Below are 17,432 nucleotides of genomic sequence, written 5' to 3' on the forward strand. Positions count from 1 at the left end.
TGTCTTCATAAATGAGTTAGACGAGTGGATAGAAGGGGAATTCCTAAAATTGCAGATGATACTAAACTGGAAGGAATATCCAACACTCTGGAAGATAGGCTCAAGATCCAGATGGATTTAACAGACTTGAACACTGGGCCCTATTCAACAAAAAAAAAATCAATGCTGAGAAAAATAAGGTTCTACATTTAGGCAAGAAAAAACAAATGCACAGTGATAGAATAGGTGGTTCCTAGCTCAGTAGTAGTAACTGTGAGATGGGATCTTGGAGTCCTAATGAACAATCACTTAAATATGAGCCAGCAGTGTGCTGTAGTTGTCAAAAAAGCTAACATAGTCCAGGACTACATTAACAAAGGGATAGAATCAAGATCACGTGAACATTAGTATTGTTTTATAATGCCTGGCTAGGAGCACACTTGGAATACTGCCTCCAGTCTTGATTGCTATAATGTAACACAGATGTTGAGACTCTAGAAAGAGTGCAAGGAAGAGCAATAAAGATGATTAGGGGACTGGAGGCTAAAACATATGAGGACTGGTTGCAGAACTGGGTATGTCTAATTTAATGAAAAGAAGACTAGGAGTGACATGATCCAAGATCTAAAGGGCTGCAACAAAGAATAGGGGGTCAATTTACGTATTTTCAAAAGCACTGACGGCAGAACAAGAAATATTGAATGGAAACTAATGAAGAAGAGAACCAACCTAGAAACAAGGAGAATTTCCTGGCAGAACAATTAATCAGTAGAATGACTTGCTTCCAGAAGTTGTGGGTGTTCCATCACTGGAGGCTTTTAAGAAAAGATTGGACAGCCACTTGTCTGAAATGGTATAGGGTTTCCTATTTGAGCAGGAGATTGGACTAGGAGATCTCCAATGTCCCTTCCAATACGGTTATTCTGTTATTCTATTATTCCATTATACTTTGTTCACCACCCCAAGTTGTTTTAGCAAGTGGGGAAGGTGTATAAATATAAATAAATATTTCTATCTCTGAACAAGGCCCTTGGACTATAGTCCTCATCTGCATAATCCAATAAACCTGAAGAAATTAATGCCAAATGGTAGATATTTGTTATATAAGAACTGTCCAAATATGTGTAACTTTTTATATAAAACTAATGTATATTTTGCTTCTGATCTTCAGTGTTCATCTCTTTCTATCCTTTCAGATGATGATGTGGATTTGGAAGCTTTAGTTAACAATATGAACTCCTCATTTGAAAGTCTATGTTCCACCTTCTGTATACATTCAGAAAGTACACCACTCCTTCAGAATTGCAGCCAGCTATTAGCTTCAGGAACTAGTTCGCTACATCCAGTGTCTCCACAACAGAAAATACAGAGGTCTCAACCAGTTCACATCCTGGCAGTCAGGTATATAACCAGTGCAACAATGATCCAGTTCAGAATGCAATTGTAACCATAAAATTTGGGGTCTGATTAACAACAAGAACTTGACAGGATGCATTCTCTCTCTATTTAAGTGGTATTTCTGTAAACTGAAGGTAGTATCTCAGTGGTTCTGTCTGAATTCTCTAAGGTGCTAGGTTCATCATATATAAATACACTTATTTAATACAGCATTTCCTTGAGCATATTGGTTGCAGTATGCATTTTTCCCTGAAAACTTTTTTTTAATGTTAAAATGTTAAACATTGACAACTTTAAAGGCACCCATTTTTGTTTTTGTATGAGTCAGTACAAAAGAGAATGTACTTTCTCTTAAGACTGTGCTTATTTAGAATAAAGTACAACATCCTTTTACATTGACAAATAACTTTTGGAAGTTCTGGAAGGAGGCAAGAAAGAGGGTTGGGAATCTATTGAGTAATTAATGCATGTCCCTCCCTGAGTGTTGAATGTCTCAAGCAAAGGCTGGACAAGGTTATCTGCTTAAAGTGAAAGTTGAAGACAAAGCAAGATCAACAAGCAGTTCCCTGTTTGTTTGTTTAATAAATTTATAGACCTTCTCAGTTGCCAGAACAATTCTAGGCTACATATAACAGTTCTTTTTTTAAAATAACTATTTGCCCCAGCATTCTGTTTAGCAATGACTAAATAGAATTGGTAGGAAGTAAATCTCATGGAACTTAAATGGCATTGCTTCTGAATAAATGTTAATATTGCAGCACTTCAGATGTTCAGAAATTTTAAAAATTAATATTCATTGTATCAGATTATAAATAGATTTGGGTCTATGTAAATTAAATTCAAGGGCAAAGCAGATGTAATTGAACCATAAAAGAATAGTATAGTGCAAAATACTTTAGTTATGACCAAAGTCAAAGTAATAAGTAGAATATGAAGGGCAAAAATAGGTACTCTGGTGCTGCTGAAGAACTTTTTAAAGTTTTTAAAGTACATATTTAAATAGCTTTATTCTGTGAGTGGCTAAATCAGTATCTGTAAATTTCTGTAAATTTTTTTCTATATAAGTAAAAGTTTAGAAATCATGAAAAAAAATTATTAGCAAGATATTAGAAAAAATGGTAGGCCTAATTAAATATTTAAAAATAAGAATTATTTTTATTGCTTTTGTAACCTTTACCATGTTTTTTTTAATAATATTTTATTTTATTTAGAAAGTTAAGATAAAATACAATACAAAAAAGAGAAATTTTACAAGAACAAAAAAACTAGACAAAGCATTAAAAATGAAAGAAAAAATGTGTGTTAAAAAGGACAAAAGACAGAAACACATATACATACATTACCCCGCTTGTTGAATACTGATAAATATATTGCAACAATATTAGTCTCCTCCCCCCTTGAGAAGCAGGCCTAAAATGTTTAAACTTCTACATCTATTTGTAACAAATTTGACCTGTCATCTATCTACTGTACATAAAAGCAAAGCAGTTAACAGCATAGTTAATTTCGACTCAGCTCCAGTGTTAAGTTGACATCTGGCATTCTTTTCACCTAGCCAATCAACCAAGCTAGACCACCTTGCTCCTGGAATCCCATACAGATGCTGACCTGGAACATGGCTGGTTGGAAAGGGATGATTGATAGTGAACTAATGAACTTCCTCTCTGGATTTGATGTAATAGCCTTTCAGGAAACCTGGTTAACTGAAGTGGACGAACCAGTACAACTGCCAGGCTTTCAGCCCAAAAAACAAAAAACAAAGGGAGACCCTCTGGTGGGTTATGCATTCTTATAAAGCAAGAATTGCAATGGCAGGGGGAGAAATTATACAACAAAGACAAGTATTCGTATTTCCTAGTAGTAAAATTTGGATATAAAGAGTTTGAGTTAATACTGGTAAATGTGTATATCCCTCCAAACACATCCCGGTATTATAACTCCGAATACTGGATGGGTCTGGAAGTTATCCTAGATGATATATCTGTATTGTACCCTCCGTCCATAATAGTATTACTAGGAGATTTTAACGCTAGGTTGGGTCCCTCTTTGTATGAGTTTGCCCAAAGGAAGGGAGTCCCAGGGGAGTTTTTTTTATAACCATCCTCATTGGCTCTCGAGAGACCGCAAAAGTAACACTGCTGGCCTGTTCTTAGTCTCTTTAATCTTTAAGGGTAATCTCCAAATTCTGAGAGGTAAGGATAAAAATACATGTATACTTACACATACCACTCGGTCCATTCAAGCAGTGTACTGGTTCTCTTTTGTGTGTCTAGAGATAAAATTGACCTCTTCTCAGAGGTCATGGTACACTTTCGTAACGATAGCAATCATCAGCCTGTAAGCGTGAGGCTGCTCAGATTTAAGACCATATAACATGGCTGACAGATGGCTCACCAAAAAGGTAGAGGTGACCCAAAATAAAAGATTAATTTGGGCCAAAGTTGATACTAAGGCAATATCAGACTGTCTTAAAGCAGAGAATGCTACCAACTGGGCTAGAACAATCCAGTCATCTACTACTGACTGGTTGTCAGCCTTTAACACATTCTCTAATCTCTATAGTATCCTGAAGAAACGCCTAACAAATAAAGCTGCTACAAAAAGAGCCCGAGTGAGTAGACCCCACTGGTTTGACCCTGAATGCCAGCGGTTGAAAAAGAAATTGAAGGCAGCCATGATGCTCGCCCAGAGGAATCCTACTGTTCATATACAAGCTAAGATGTTGCACACAAGAAGGGAATATAAATATATATATATAATTAAAGAAAAATAGTTTTGCCATTTCAATCTGGTCAGAACTCAAGTTGGCTGTCAAAAGTCATAACTCACTAATATTTTGGCACAGGTGTCCTAAAGGAATGGAGATTTGCATTTGATATACCAATCTCTGCTGAGGACTGGGAAAATTATTATCAGTGTTTGTTTGCTTCCACGGAACCTGCAGAGAAACTGTCTTTAAGCAGTGATTTAGTAAACTCTAGAACTCCTCTCCCTTGGCTACCAGTCTCAGAAAAGGAGATACAATCCATCATTAAAAGCTTAAAGAGCAATAAAGCCCCAGGTGAGGATTTTTTATCAGCAGAATTATTTAAGAAATTTCCCAGTTGGTGGGGACCAGTATTGGCAGGTCTTATACATACAGTATAAATAACACCTGCCAGACACCAGATGGGTGGAAGATGGCAATAGTTGATCCCATATATATATAAAAGAAAATAAAAAGAATCCTAGTAATTATAGGCTCATCAGTCTGATTGACATTGCAGCAAAAATATATGCTAGGTTCCTTTTAAATAGAATTGAAATCTGAGTAGAGGAAAACCATATCCTCGCAGAAGAACAAGCAGGTTTTAGACAAAGCCGATCCACTATTGATAACTGCTTTATCTTGAACCATCTAATTGCCAAATATGCCTATAGGAGGAGACCCCTGTTTGCTGCTTTTATAGACCTCACAGCAGCATTTGATATGGTAAATAGAGAAGTACTATGGAGTAAACTGACAGCTTTTAAAATAGAACCTAGACTGCTGGCTTTGATTAAAGCCCTTTATACAAGTACCTGTTTGAGGGTGCGGTATGGGTTAATGGGGCTTTGACTAACAGGATTCACACAAATAAATGGGTAAGGCAAGGGTATATCCTGGTCCCATTATTATTTAGTTTATATATCAATGATTTGTCAGGGTTAATGAAGGATCCCATGATACATATGCCGATGATCCTAAATACATACTGTAACAGCTTGCTCTATGCGGATGATATGATTTTATTATCGTATTCACAAGTAGGATTATGTAGTTATTAAGAAGATTCAGCTCTTATTGCCAGGATAACTCCCTAATCATTAGTAAATCTAAATAAAAAATCATGGTGTTTGGAAAACATCAGCAGAGACATAGATGGCAATTAGATGGTAACCAATTGAACAGATTAACACATTTGTATATTTAGGCATAACTTTTTCCAAGATTGGATCTTGGGCCTGCCATCACCAGCAGAGTACAGTTAGAGCAAAAGCCCATTTGAATTTATTGCTTAAACTAAAGAATCATAGTTACCCAGGGTCCCTAGCCCCATTAATCAAAGTATATAAAGCTAAGGTTACCCCTATGCTCTTGTATGGAGCAGAGGTTTGGGGTCTGTACTCAACCACAGTCCTAGAACAAACATAGTCCCAGCATTTGAGATGTATTTTGGGTGTAAATCTAAGAACATCTGCTGCATCAGTTAGAACTGAATTGTGAATTCATACAATTCATGCATTATCCAAAATTAGAGCATATAACTACTGGCACAAAGTCAATGAAATGGAGATTGATAGACTTCCCAAGCAAATGGAGATTGATAGACTTCCCAAGCAAATAAAATCACAATCACAAATCTCCTGGATCAGCAAACTAACAAATTTTGTAAGAAGCTGTGGTCTTCTTGTCTCTTGCATAACAGGAGAACGATTTAAAAAAAGAGCTGCCCAAAGAATTAAGGATATAGAAACACAAAATGACATAGCTATTCTTAGTAAGATGGGTAACTTGAAATGACTGAGCAAATACAAACATACTTTTTAAATAGACAGCTCTTTGAAGTTACAACTGCCAAAACATCTAAGGGAGATATTTACGCGAGCGAGATTCAAACAGTTCAACACAGTGGTTAGATATGGGTGATTCCATTCTATATCCTACAATGAAAGTCTCTGCATTTGCGGAGCACCAGAGGTAGAAGACCTGGCTCACATCCTATTCGATTGTTGTCTGTATAATAGGGAGAGAAACATATACCTCAGTCTATATACCAAACGAATGACCCATTGGGATCCCCATATCAAAACAACTTACTTTATGTGCGGCCAGAATCTGAAAATAACATTTAACACAGCACAGTACTTAAGCAAAATGTTCCAGTTGAGATCTGCATATATGGGACTGATTGGGGTAGATTGCAGATATAGATATCTATATCTTAAATTATTGTATTCTATTCCAGTTTCATTTTAAACTGTATTTTATCCCAATTTCATTTTATTTTATTCCAATTTCATTTTAAATTGTATTTTATCTAATTCCATTTTAAATTGCTTTTATCAAATTTTAGTAATTTGTTTCTGGAACTTTGTACTTTGATATGGCCCAAGGGCTAATCAATCAATCAATAATAATAATAATAGACAATAAAGATTATCTTATCTCATTTTATTCTTAATAATAAAACTTTTCCTTAAAATTTTGGTTGAAAGCGTTCCCAACAATTGTGCTTATTCCCCAGAATCATAAATCTCTGTTGTTGATCCATCTTTCCCAAAAAATCCATTCCAAATTGTTTTTGAGATAGATATAGTAAGTCCATTTCCCAATTGCCATCAATTTTCTTAAGAAAATCCATTTCATTAGTTATCAATTCTGTTAATGTGTAGACTCCATCTCCCTTTCAGCCTTGTCCAACAAATCAGCAATTTCTAAACCAAGTTTCTTCTCCTTTAAATCTGCCAACAGCAGTTTTCAGATTCAAGTCCAACCAATTGTGAATTTGGTTTGGCTATTGTTGTTTGTGTTTGGATATCCTCTTTAGGTTGATTTAAAATGATAGTTATTTTATCAAACCTTTTACCAAAGTTTTCAGTTTGAACTTGTAAGTTAAAAATAATTTTTTTCTAAGGCTTTCCAGAGGGCTTTATCTTTAAGTTGGTGCATTGTTTGCATTAATCCTGTAACTGGGCATTCACAACCAGACATAAACAGTTCCTTTCAAGTACAGGGGAGTTAAATAAAATAGCCACAGATAATGTTGAGATAATATTTCTCACAATAAAGAAGGATAAAAATAAATAAAAAAGATCCATCAAAAATTACAAGAATTAAGATCATGTAATCTGAATGTAAATCCAAACAGGTCACTTTTCACTACCAGGAAATCTCAGTCAACTTCCATATAGAGAAAGCAAAAATAATTCAGAACAGCAGAGTAAAACAATGAAAAAAGATTGACGAATTCACATTAAAATCCAATAAGGAGTTAGAGAAAATCAGCATACAACCAATTAATTAACTTTTAAAAGAAAGATCAAGATTAAAAGGAAAATTTAAAACATGCATTTAAAACCAAGGTATACTTTAAAAAAATGAACAGCTGAGCAGAAAGATGGAAAGGTCTAACTCTCAAAAGCCGCTCCTATTGGGAATGCAACCTTTAAGATTCCTCTTCCCAGGTGGATCCAAGGTCATCCAAGATCTTATTGGATCATTCCTAACTGCTCCCATTCAGATCTATGGAGCAAGCTGAAAAAGAACATTCCTTTGGTAACATAATCAGCTGTTTGTTAGCAGGAGAAATAGATTCTCCTGCCGTTCAGCACACCATCTTGGGAAATGGCCCTTTAACCATGGCTTTTATTTTGTCCCACTTTAACTAATGCTAACTAGCTTAATCAGAGTACCATTTGAAAATGTCTATATATTTTATAGAACACTTTGAATTTCTTTTAGATTTTTGTTTTATATACACTTTTTATTTTGTATTTTTTAGCTTTTTATAATTACACTGATGTACAGGTAGTCCTTAACTTATGACCACAATTGAACCCAAAATTTCTCTTGCTAAGTGAGACAGTTGTTAACTGAATTTTGCCCCATTGTACGACCTTTCTTGCCACCCTTGTTAAGTGAATCACTGCAATTGTTAATAACACATAAGTTAAGTGAATCTAGCTCCCCCACTGACTTTGTTTGTCAGAAGGTCGCAAAAGGTGATCACATGGCCCTGGGACACTGCAATCATCATAAATATGAGTCAGTTGCCAAGCATCTGAATTTTGATCATGTGACCATGGGGATGCTGCAGTAGTTGTAAGTGAAAAATGATCATTAGTCATCATTAATCAACTGTTGTAAGTCAAGGTATTTTTTAATGTTTTTTAAATTGACTATGTCCTACTCTCCTTATGTTGAACTTTGATGATAATAAAGATTTGATTTGACTATAGACGTTTGCAGGAGGAAGAACAACAATTCAGAACATCCTCTTTGCCTGCCATTCCAAATCCTTTCCCTGAACTTTGCAGCCCCACAAATTCACCTGTGTTGGCACCGGGATCTCTACCTCAGAGTCAACATATGAATAAGCAAGTGAGTCTTTCTTTGCATTTTTGAAAGTGACTGGTTTTTAACATTGATATTTTTTTAAAAAATATTTTTTTTTAATTTATAATACAGTTAAAAAAGAAAACATTGGACATGACGTAACATTCCAGTATAAACATTTCTATCAAATTATTTCTCTTCTTACATTTAGTTCTTTATCTCTATAAATACATATGTGTTATTTATACAATACTTAATTTATTTCTCTATTTGCTACCCTAAGATTATATACATTTCTATCTTAACATTAATCTGTAACCCCAACAGTCCTCCTCGATTCCCACCAATAGTAAAATTTGTCCCAGATTTCAAAGTATTCTGATCCACTCTTATCCTTCAGTTCCATCGTAAGCCTGTCCATTTCAGCGCAAGATAGTATTTTATATAGTAACTCTTCCTCTGTGGGAGTTTTTTTGTTCTTCCATTTTTGTGCAAACGCCAGTCTAGCAGCAGTCAAGATGTGCAACATCAAATAGATTATCCCCTTGTCATATTTCTCTATGGTTATGCCCAATAGAAAAAGTTCAGGTTTTAGCTCTATCTCCAACATTAATATTTCTTCCAACCATTTTCTTATCCTATTCCAATAATCACAGGTTTTAGGACATTCCCACCACATATGGTAATAGGTCCCTATTGCTAATTTGCATTTCCAACATATGGGTAAGAGATTTGGGCCCATTTTGGCTAACCTTGTGGGTGGGAAATGCCATCTGTAAAACATCTTGTAGAGATTTTCCTTATAAGAAGTAGCTGTATTTCTTGCTGTAGTTGTTCAAAGGGTGTCTTATTTTTAGCATAAGGACCTTAGTATAACTGCATGCAATATAATTGCTATTGCTCAGGATTATGAAGTGAAGAAATATGTTGCTTCTGAATTGGTTTTATATCCATAATGAACCGCCAAAATCAAAGTGCAACCAGAACTGGACTTTTCAGTCCAGTGCTTTCAATTCTAATGGGCAATAGCACTCAAATGCCTAATAAAGAATTCTCTTGATTACCTTATGGAATTACTCTTGTAAATATGCAGTATTAAAACAGGAGTCATGCAAGCTCTTGCCTCCCCCAAATCCCTGTCTCCTTTTGGATAAGTATCAGTGAGATGAGTGGGCAGAGATTTTGTGTAAAAAAAATTTCTCTTCTGCTATGAGCATTGAAGAGCTATATATCTTGACCAGCACTTGAAAATAAGCGTGAATATTTGTCTTGTTTTTAGCATGTGACAGTGTGATAATTGCAACCCAATTCCTTCTGAAATTTCTCCTCCATCTGTTGATAGAAAAAATGTCTTGGTCTCCTAAAAATGCACCCTAGGGATGTGTTATATCATGCTGGTTTTCTACTAGATTGGATAAATTCTTTTTGAAAATGTATAGCACAACCATAGAGAATTATCACACTTCTTAAAGTTCCCAAGATTGAGAAAGACTTCCCTAGAATATATACATTTCTGACAAATAGATCTTTGCAGTCTCCCACTTCACCACAGGCCATTTATCATCAGTTGGCCCTCTTCCAATGTTTTTCCTCTGCCACTCATCGCTCACCACTAGTCCCCTGCACCTTCATCCTGGCTGATTCACAGAGAGACACTTGTCCCTGGCCAATAGGGTCCAGGCAAGACACAATAGGGGGCAGTGGCCATCACCTCCTGACAAACTTGGAAGGAGAAAGCCCACCCCAACCACCACCCCCTACATGGGCCACCTCGAGCTCCATCAACCCAGCACAGGTGATTTTGAGGAAGTAGGGCAGTCGGCTTCCAGTTTGGCCAGCTTCAAGCTTCAAGACCTTGATCTTGCTTACTTAGCTAGAGCCCAATTTGTCAAGCTGATGGGGTTGGTAGCCCTTGTGCCAATGCTTGGGACAGCATTTTCCAAGGGCAGGGGCATTTGTAAAAGTAATTGTGCAGCCCCCTCTGGGCCATCTGCAGCACTCACCTCCCCTGAGATCTAGATGGAATGAATGGGGGGGGGGAGGAATTCTTTGCATCTCTTTGCCTTGCATCAAAGCCAGTGTGCTGTCAGTAGCCTCGAGTTTCAGCTGTGAGATTCCTTGGGCTTGGGGGCCCCTGCACCAGTGCTTGGGACAGGCATTTTGCAGGGGCAGTGGGCAATGAGTCTTTGTAAGGGTGACTTGTGCAACTCCCTTTGGGCCACTTGCAGAGTGTCACCTCCCCTGAGATCTAGTTGGAGTGAATGGGGAGGGGAATGAATGGGGGCCCCCTCTGTGTCTCTTCACCTTGAATTAAAGCCAGTGTGTTGTCGGCAACCTCAAGTTGTGGCTGTGAGATTCCTTGTCCCTTCAAGGCTCTTCAGAGCCAGGAGAACAGATCAGTGATCACCGCCTTGCCCAAAGGTCCAACACTGCTATGCCTCTGGTGAGTGGTAGCCAGACCCAGCATTTCCCAGATGCTTCAGGCCAGGAGTGGGCTCTCTCTGGGCTGTTTGGCCATGGCAGATAGGAATGGTTGGAGCTGGCCGGTGAGGCTCCTTTGCTGTGGTTAAGGGAAGAAGCTGTCTAGGAAAGCTGCCTTCTGGAGATAGATGGAAGTTCTCAATGTTTATTTGGGGAGGACTGCTCCCCCCTTATTGCTATTTTTGTCAGGAAGTCCTGGCTTCTGCCTCATCCCTGTTTGGCTGGACTGTGATCAAAGACTCTTTGTACACACACACCCATGCACCCTGAGTTTCCTCCTCCTAACTTAGCAGGTTCCTTGAAACAGATTTTTCATGTCCAGAGAAGAAGAAGAAGCATCTCTGGACAGTTTCAGCCTGATTCTGATTCATGATGAGTTTTATACTTTGCCAGGATGGAAAACATCTGTCCCACTTGAGGGGAAAGTGAGCTACAACTTTTAGTACAAGAGAATCTCCACGGAGTCTCAGGACAGAAGTGAGGGGTGTCTAAGCTAGGTGTCGCTTGCACCAGGTTGGTGGAGCTTCAGGTGGCCCATGTGGGGGGTGATTGGGGGTGGGGCCTTCCCCTTCCCAGCCTTTCAGAAGACAACAGCCACTGCCATCTATTATGTCCTGCTTGGACCCACTCTGCACCTAGCTTCTTTTCATAATACCAGAGCGGCCCAGAGGAGCAGAGTGCTGAGTGGGGCCAGGCAGGACATAATAAGCAGCAGAGGTGGCAGAAGCCAGATATGAGACTATTTGTCCCGTACAAATGGGGACAAGTGACTCTCTGCAAATTGAGGATGAGAGGATGGGGGACCAATGGTGGGTGGCTGGTGATGGTGGGAAAATGCCAGTGGAGAGTCAGCCAATGATAAACGTCCGTGATAGATTGGCTGCAGTGGGGAGCAGTCATGTGCATGTAGTTAATTGCCCTAGACCCCCAGACGTTAGAGGCATGTCAGATTGACATCTGTATAGTGCAAGATCTTTAAACATATTATAAAACAGCATGTCTGTGAACAGATTATAACTAACAACAGCCAGCACTGGTTTGTCACACGTAAGTCCCAATGGATTAATCTTATCTCCTGCTGTGGAAGATACAAAAATCACAGTATCCTTGAGTCTTGAGAAAGCTTTCCCTCTATACTTCATTTTTCCCCTTTCCATTCAGTTATATCCAACTCTTAGAGATAAGTCCCTGAAGTTTTATTGACAAAGTATGTCACAAATATTTTGCCATTGCTTCCTTCCTAGGGCTCAAAGAAAGTGACTAGCCTAGACTTCCGGTTTGCTGCCACGGACGTTCTGAAGGCGAGCTCTGTCTTCCATGTCCGATTTTGCAATGCTGGGAGACCCTGGAAAGGGTTGAATGTCGCCCTGTAGGGGCGACCAGCAACGAGGGGATCCCCGCTTGATCGCGGGAAGGCAGTAGCCCTTCCACTCGATCTGGGGCAGCCCTCCAAACCGGCAGATGAAAAACCGGCCATAGAAATATGGCTCGTCACTAGGCTGCAGACAGCCAAAGTCAAATCTACCACCAGGCACCTATAAAGCAGCGCGGATGAGACTGGGTGAGATCTACCTCTCTTTAATCCTAACTATTTTTTCCATCTGTATAAGCTGCCCAAAGTACTTTTCCCCCTGTAGAGAGGGAAGGGAGATTCTATCCCACCCTCTAAAAACAGTGGTGACTGACTATCCAGGGGAGTTTAAAACGTTGCAAGAAAAACTTGAATCTAACTGGATTTTTATCTTTTTAAAATTTGTGGACTAAAAGTTTTTTATTCTTATTGAAGATTTGGGTTTTTACTTACAAAAAAGAAGTAAAATTGGAAAAAGAATTATAAAAATTTTGGATTTAAAAGAAAACTCTAAATGGTATGGGTGACATCTTGTGGCTAAATCTGATATTACAACTTGTTATTGCTTAAAAGAGACTTGACTTGAAGCCCAGACTATGGATAAGACTTTTGTAACCTTGATAGATATCAGCTGTGAGAAGCCCAGCTGTGTTCTATACTCAATGACAAAAAAATTTTCATTCTCTGATTGTAAAGCTTTTAACTTAACACACTACTAAGAGAACATGGATGAAGATCAGGAACAGATTCTCTTTATGTTGAAAGCAATTTATGAAACTATTCTTACAACTACTGATAAAATAAGAAGTTACAAAAAAGAACAAGATGTCAGCCTAGATATACTAACCCAAACTTGGATTACAACCAAAAAATCAACTACACAAAATATAATAGAAGAAGTGGAACAATTAAATACTATGACAGAAGATTCAACTGATCAACAAACACAGCTAATGGAAAACCCAGAAAAGGGACTGACATCATGGAAAAGGGAAAAGACTTTCTATATAAACCAGAAGAAACCTGAGGATCAAGAAGAAGAACAGACTGAAGGGAAGATAAAACATTTCAGGACAACTACATTGAGATGGAAAAATAAAGAGATGATTTGTTAGTCCTTTCAAAAAAATGGCAACCGGGTGGCTTTTTCTACTTCAAGCAATATACATAACAACACAGGGAGATTTATTTGATGACTTAAAAGCATGGACATGGAAGGCGAGTTGGCAAAGAAAGAAAGCTAGAATAAGATTGAAGAAAAGTGGGGTTTTGATTTATCAGTGAGAATTAAAATAGAACATACTCAAATAGATAAGATGTATATTTTGAATACTAGATTCTATTATGAGCTGAGATAAAGAAAAATTTGGTCATTTAAAAATTGGAAGTATAAATATTAATAGTTAAATTTGAATATAAATTTGCTTATAAAGGTTGAATGTAAAAGTAATTAAGATATATATAAGCTAAAAATCTATTGATGAATGTAATTTTATTAGTTTGAATATGAGACAGTAAATACTAAGGGGAAAAGAGAGGAAATATTTAATGTAGTAGTTTGAGACTTGTAACAAAGATACTTGTATGTTATTGAATTATCAATTAACTCAGCCGCCATGTTGCTTTTTAAATATTTAAATGTAAAATTAGAAAACAAAATTCTTTTTAAAAAAAGAAAGTGATTAGCCTAAGGTGACAATTGACTCTATGCTTAAGGAGGGCTAGATCTCTGGGTAGCCTGATCTCTTAATTACTCAACCAAACTAACTCTCATACTCTTCATAATCTCTCTCAGAAATAATAAAAATATGATTTAGAAGCTGGGAGATTGCGAATTCTAGTTCTACCTTAGCTATGAAAGCCAGCTGGGTGACATTGGGCCAGTCACCCACTCTCAGCCCAACTCATTTCACAGAGTGGTTGTTGTGGGGCAAATAGGAGGAAGAAGGAGTATTAGATATGTTCGACATCATGCATTGTTTATAAAAAGCAATAAAGGAAGAATATAAACAAACAAACAAATAATAGCTGCTGCTGCTGTTACAAAATAGGCTAGGCTAGTTTATTTGGCCAAGTGTGATTAGAAACACAAGGAATAATAATAATAATAATAATATAATAATAATAATAATAACAACAACAACAACAACAACAACAACTGTCATGGTTCCGAAAGAAGAATCTTTTCAAGGAACTTTGAGTCACGTATTGCTACATCTCCTCCATTTCGAGGGGGGACATAGCATACATTCTCAGCCATGGGAGTTTGGCTCCTGGCACCGTTCGATTGAGCAGTCATTGGGTCTGTGAGGGGGTAGGGCATCACATTCTTTTTCACTAAATGCCTCCGCCAGGTCCCAGTATTCATTGGGGATGAGTGGTTCATCTGGTGGCGGTGAGGCAGCCATGTGCGCTCGTTCATTGGGTGCCCCGCAACATCGGTTGAATCAATGGGGGAATTAGGCCCTATAGGTAGTCTCACAGTTCTCATTCCTTTCTCCTACCAGATAAACGGCTTCCATTTGTCTAACCAGGCTAGCCCTAGGATCATTGCCTCAGTCATTTTTGGAGCCACTAGGAAGCGAATGAACTCCCAGTGCTCACCTATTTCTAGGCGTAGGGGCTCAGTTAATTGCGTGACAAAAGTCCCTCCCATGAGGGAGCCATCGGCTTGCTCAAACCTCATGGGTTTGGAGAGCAATTTTGCTCGTATGCCCAATTTCATGGCAAAGGGTAAGCTAATAATACATCGGGGGCATCCAGAATCAATTGGCACGTTTAAGTTCATTTGTACCCCCGATTTAGGGATTATAAGTTTGGCAGCTAGTGAAAAAGGCGGGATTTGTTGACTCACCATTGGGTCATTCTCTTCTTCGTCATCGCTGTCGAGAGAGGGTAGAGTGGGAAAGGATCCAGCCTTAGTCTCGGCGTCCTCCTGTGTGGGGGATGTGATTTGGGCAACCAGTTCCTGTGTGATCCAATTGGATTTTCCTCTTGCTGGCTGCTGATCAGATTTCTTCTTCGCTGCGGGTCTCGGTCTGCTCTGCTGTTGGGGGTAGGGAACTGGGCAGTTCGCTGCTTGATGTCCCTGCTGTCCGCATCGGAAGCACATGATTGGCGGGCCTGCAGGTGGCCTGGGTCTTTCAGCAGGCATAGCTGTTGGGGGTTTCCAGGGGGGTGGTTCTTGTCTGGGTCGTTCTGGTTTCGGCTCAATTTCATGTGAGGGAGGCTTCTTATAGCGAGTGAGCTTAACGTCTAGCTTCACCGCTGTCTGGTACCACTCTTGTACTGATCAGGTACTGCCCAATAGATGCAGGCCTGAGAGAGGTGATCGTCTAATCCCTCAATGAAGTGATGGATTAGGGATTGCTCAGGCCACCCGTCTATTCGACCTGCTATCTTGCGGAACTCTTGCACGTACTCCAGGGCAGGCCTGCCGGCTTGTTTTATTTTGTGGATCTGTTCTGCTGCTTTGAGGCCAATGGATGGGTCCTCAAATCTTTCTCTCAGCCCTAGGAGGAAGAGATGGGGATCCTCCAGTTCGGGGGCTTGTTCACTATATAAATTGTTCAGCCATTCAGATGCTTCTCCCTCTAGGCTGATGCAATAACATCAACCATGGCACCTGGGTCCGGGTAGAGATAGGCCCAGCGATTCAAGTGAGAACGCACTTGGTTGAGAAAAAAAATCAGCTTCTCTGAGTCCCCATCAAGGTTGCTCTGAAGGGTAATGCAATTACAGGCTGTTGCAGCCCCCACTGGGACTGTTGCTGCTGGCCCCACCCTGGCTGCCCCACCCTGGCCCCACCCTGGCTGGCCCCACCACGGCTGCTGGACTCCCCTCTGCACTTGTGGCCCTCCCAGTTGCTGTTGGCCCCACCCGGCTGTTGGTGCCTGCCCAGGGGTTGCACGTTCGGAGGCTGCGGCCATCCATCCTGCTGTGGTTGCAATACTGGTAGTACTGGCCTTTCGAGTCGTTGGAGGTCTTCCAAAGGTTGCAGTCTGGGTGAGGGTTGTTGCTGTCTTCTCTGTTGCTGGCCAGCGGGGGCTGGTGGTGCCTCCTGCTGTTGTAGGCCTCTCAATGGTGGCTGTGCAAGTGGGGGTTGCAGTGGTCTTCTCTGCTGTTGGACTGCAGGGGCTGGTGACGCCCTCTGCTGCTGCAGGCCCCTCAATGGCTGCTGGATGAGTGGGAGTTGTTGCTGGACCTCCCTCATCTGTGGGCCCACCAGCTGTTGCTCTCCTGGCTTCTGCACCACCCCAAGCTGTTGCCAGGCCTCTATTAGTTGATGTAAGCTCAGAGATGGCTGATCACTCATCTGTGGGGGTTGCCAAATTCCCCATTGCTGTAGGGGGCCCAGGCTGGGGTTGTCTCTCTGTGGGGCTGGAGGCCCTGGCAGGGGACCCCAGGGTCTGAAAGGCTGTTTGATCTGTGAGGGAGGGGCTGGGGGCCTCTCTCAATGGGAGCTCTCCGGTTCTCACTTCTAGTTTTTCAAATCTTTCTGCCAAGTATTCTACTGACCCACTGCGAACTGCAGGTGGGTATTTCCACTCACCCAAGTCTTTGGTGACAGACGGCCGGGCAGCTCTCCCGGGGGATGCTATATGTAGGAATCCCTTTGTTGTGACTCACGCTCATCTGCTGGCAGGGCTGTATCGAAGCCTCCAGAGCCTCCGCTTGGCTTATCCCAGTCTGACGACCAAATCAGCTCTCCTGATAGTTTTGGCTTTGTTCCCAGCTGGGGGATCTGCAAGAATTTCTTCTCCACTGGCTGGCTAGCTGTTGCTCCCCCCCCGGGGAAGCTGCTGCTGCTGTTGCTCCCCCCCTGGGGAAGCTGCTGCTGCGGGGGTGCTGGCCTCAGGCATTTCTTCCTCTTCCATGATGAGATCTTCCCCAAATATTTGTCTATCTATCTCCTTTAGTTTAGGGATAGTGATTGGGGTAAGGGACCCCTTAAATGGTTTTAAAAATTTGTGGGTTTTGGCTTGATGGCATGGTTCCGAAAGAAGAAGCTTTTCAAGGAACTTTGAGTCCTTGGTTACCTTAAAGAATCCTTTTATTGCTACATAGCTTCAGCACGTACATAATGAAGCCAAAAACTGATTTCTCCCTCCCCCAATTACCAGTAACAAAGCATAACTCACTCCT

General features: G+C 40.1%; 1 protein-coding gene across 1 annotated transcript in view; it reads left to right on the forward strand.

Moving 5' to 3' along the window:
- Positions 1-17,432, forward strand: part of GRB10 (growth factor receptor bound protein 10) — a 108,219-nt gene that overhangs the window by 30,448 nt on the left and 60,339 nt on the right. The window contains exons 2-3 of the mRNA XM_029284179.1: positions 1,176-1,380; positions 8,359-8,500. Coding sequence (XP_029140012.1) covers positions 1,211-1,380; positions 8,359-8,500 — 312 coding nt within the window. The 5' untranslated portion in view covers positions 1,176-1,210. The remainder of the gene's footprint in view (positions 1-1,175; positions 1,381-8,358; positions 8,501-17,432) is intronic.

This window comes from Protobothrops mucrosquamatus, unplaced genomic scaffold (assembly GCF_001527695.2).
Source record: "Protobothrops mucrosquamatus isolate PMUCROS unplaced genomic scaffold, P.Mucros_1.0 scaffold408, whole genome shotgun sequence".
NCBI classification, from domain to species: domain Eukaryota; kingdom Metazoa; phylum Chordata; class Lepidosauria; order Squamata; family Viperidae; genus Protobothrops; species Protobothrops mucrosquamatus.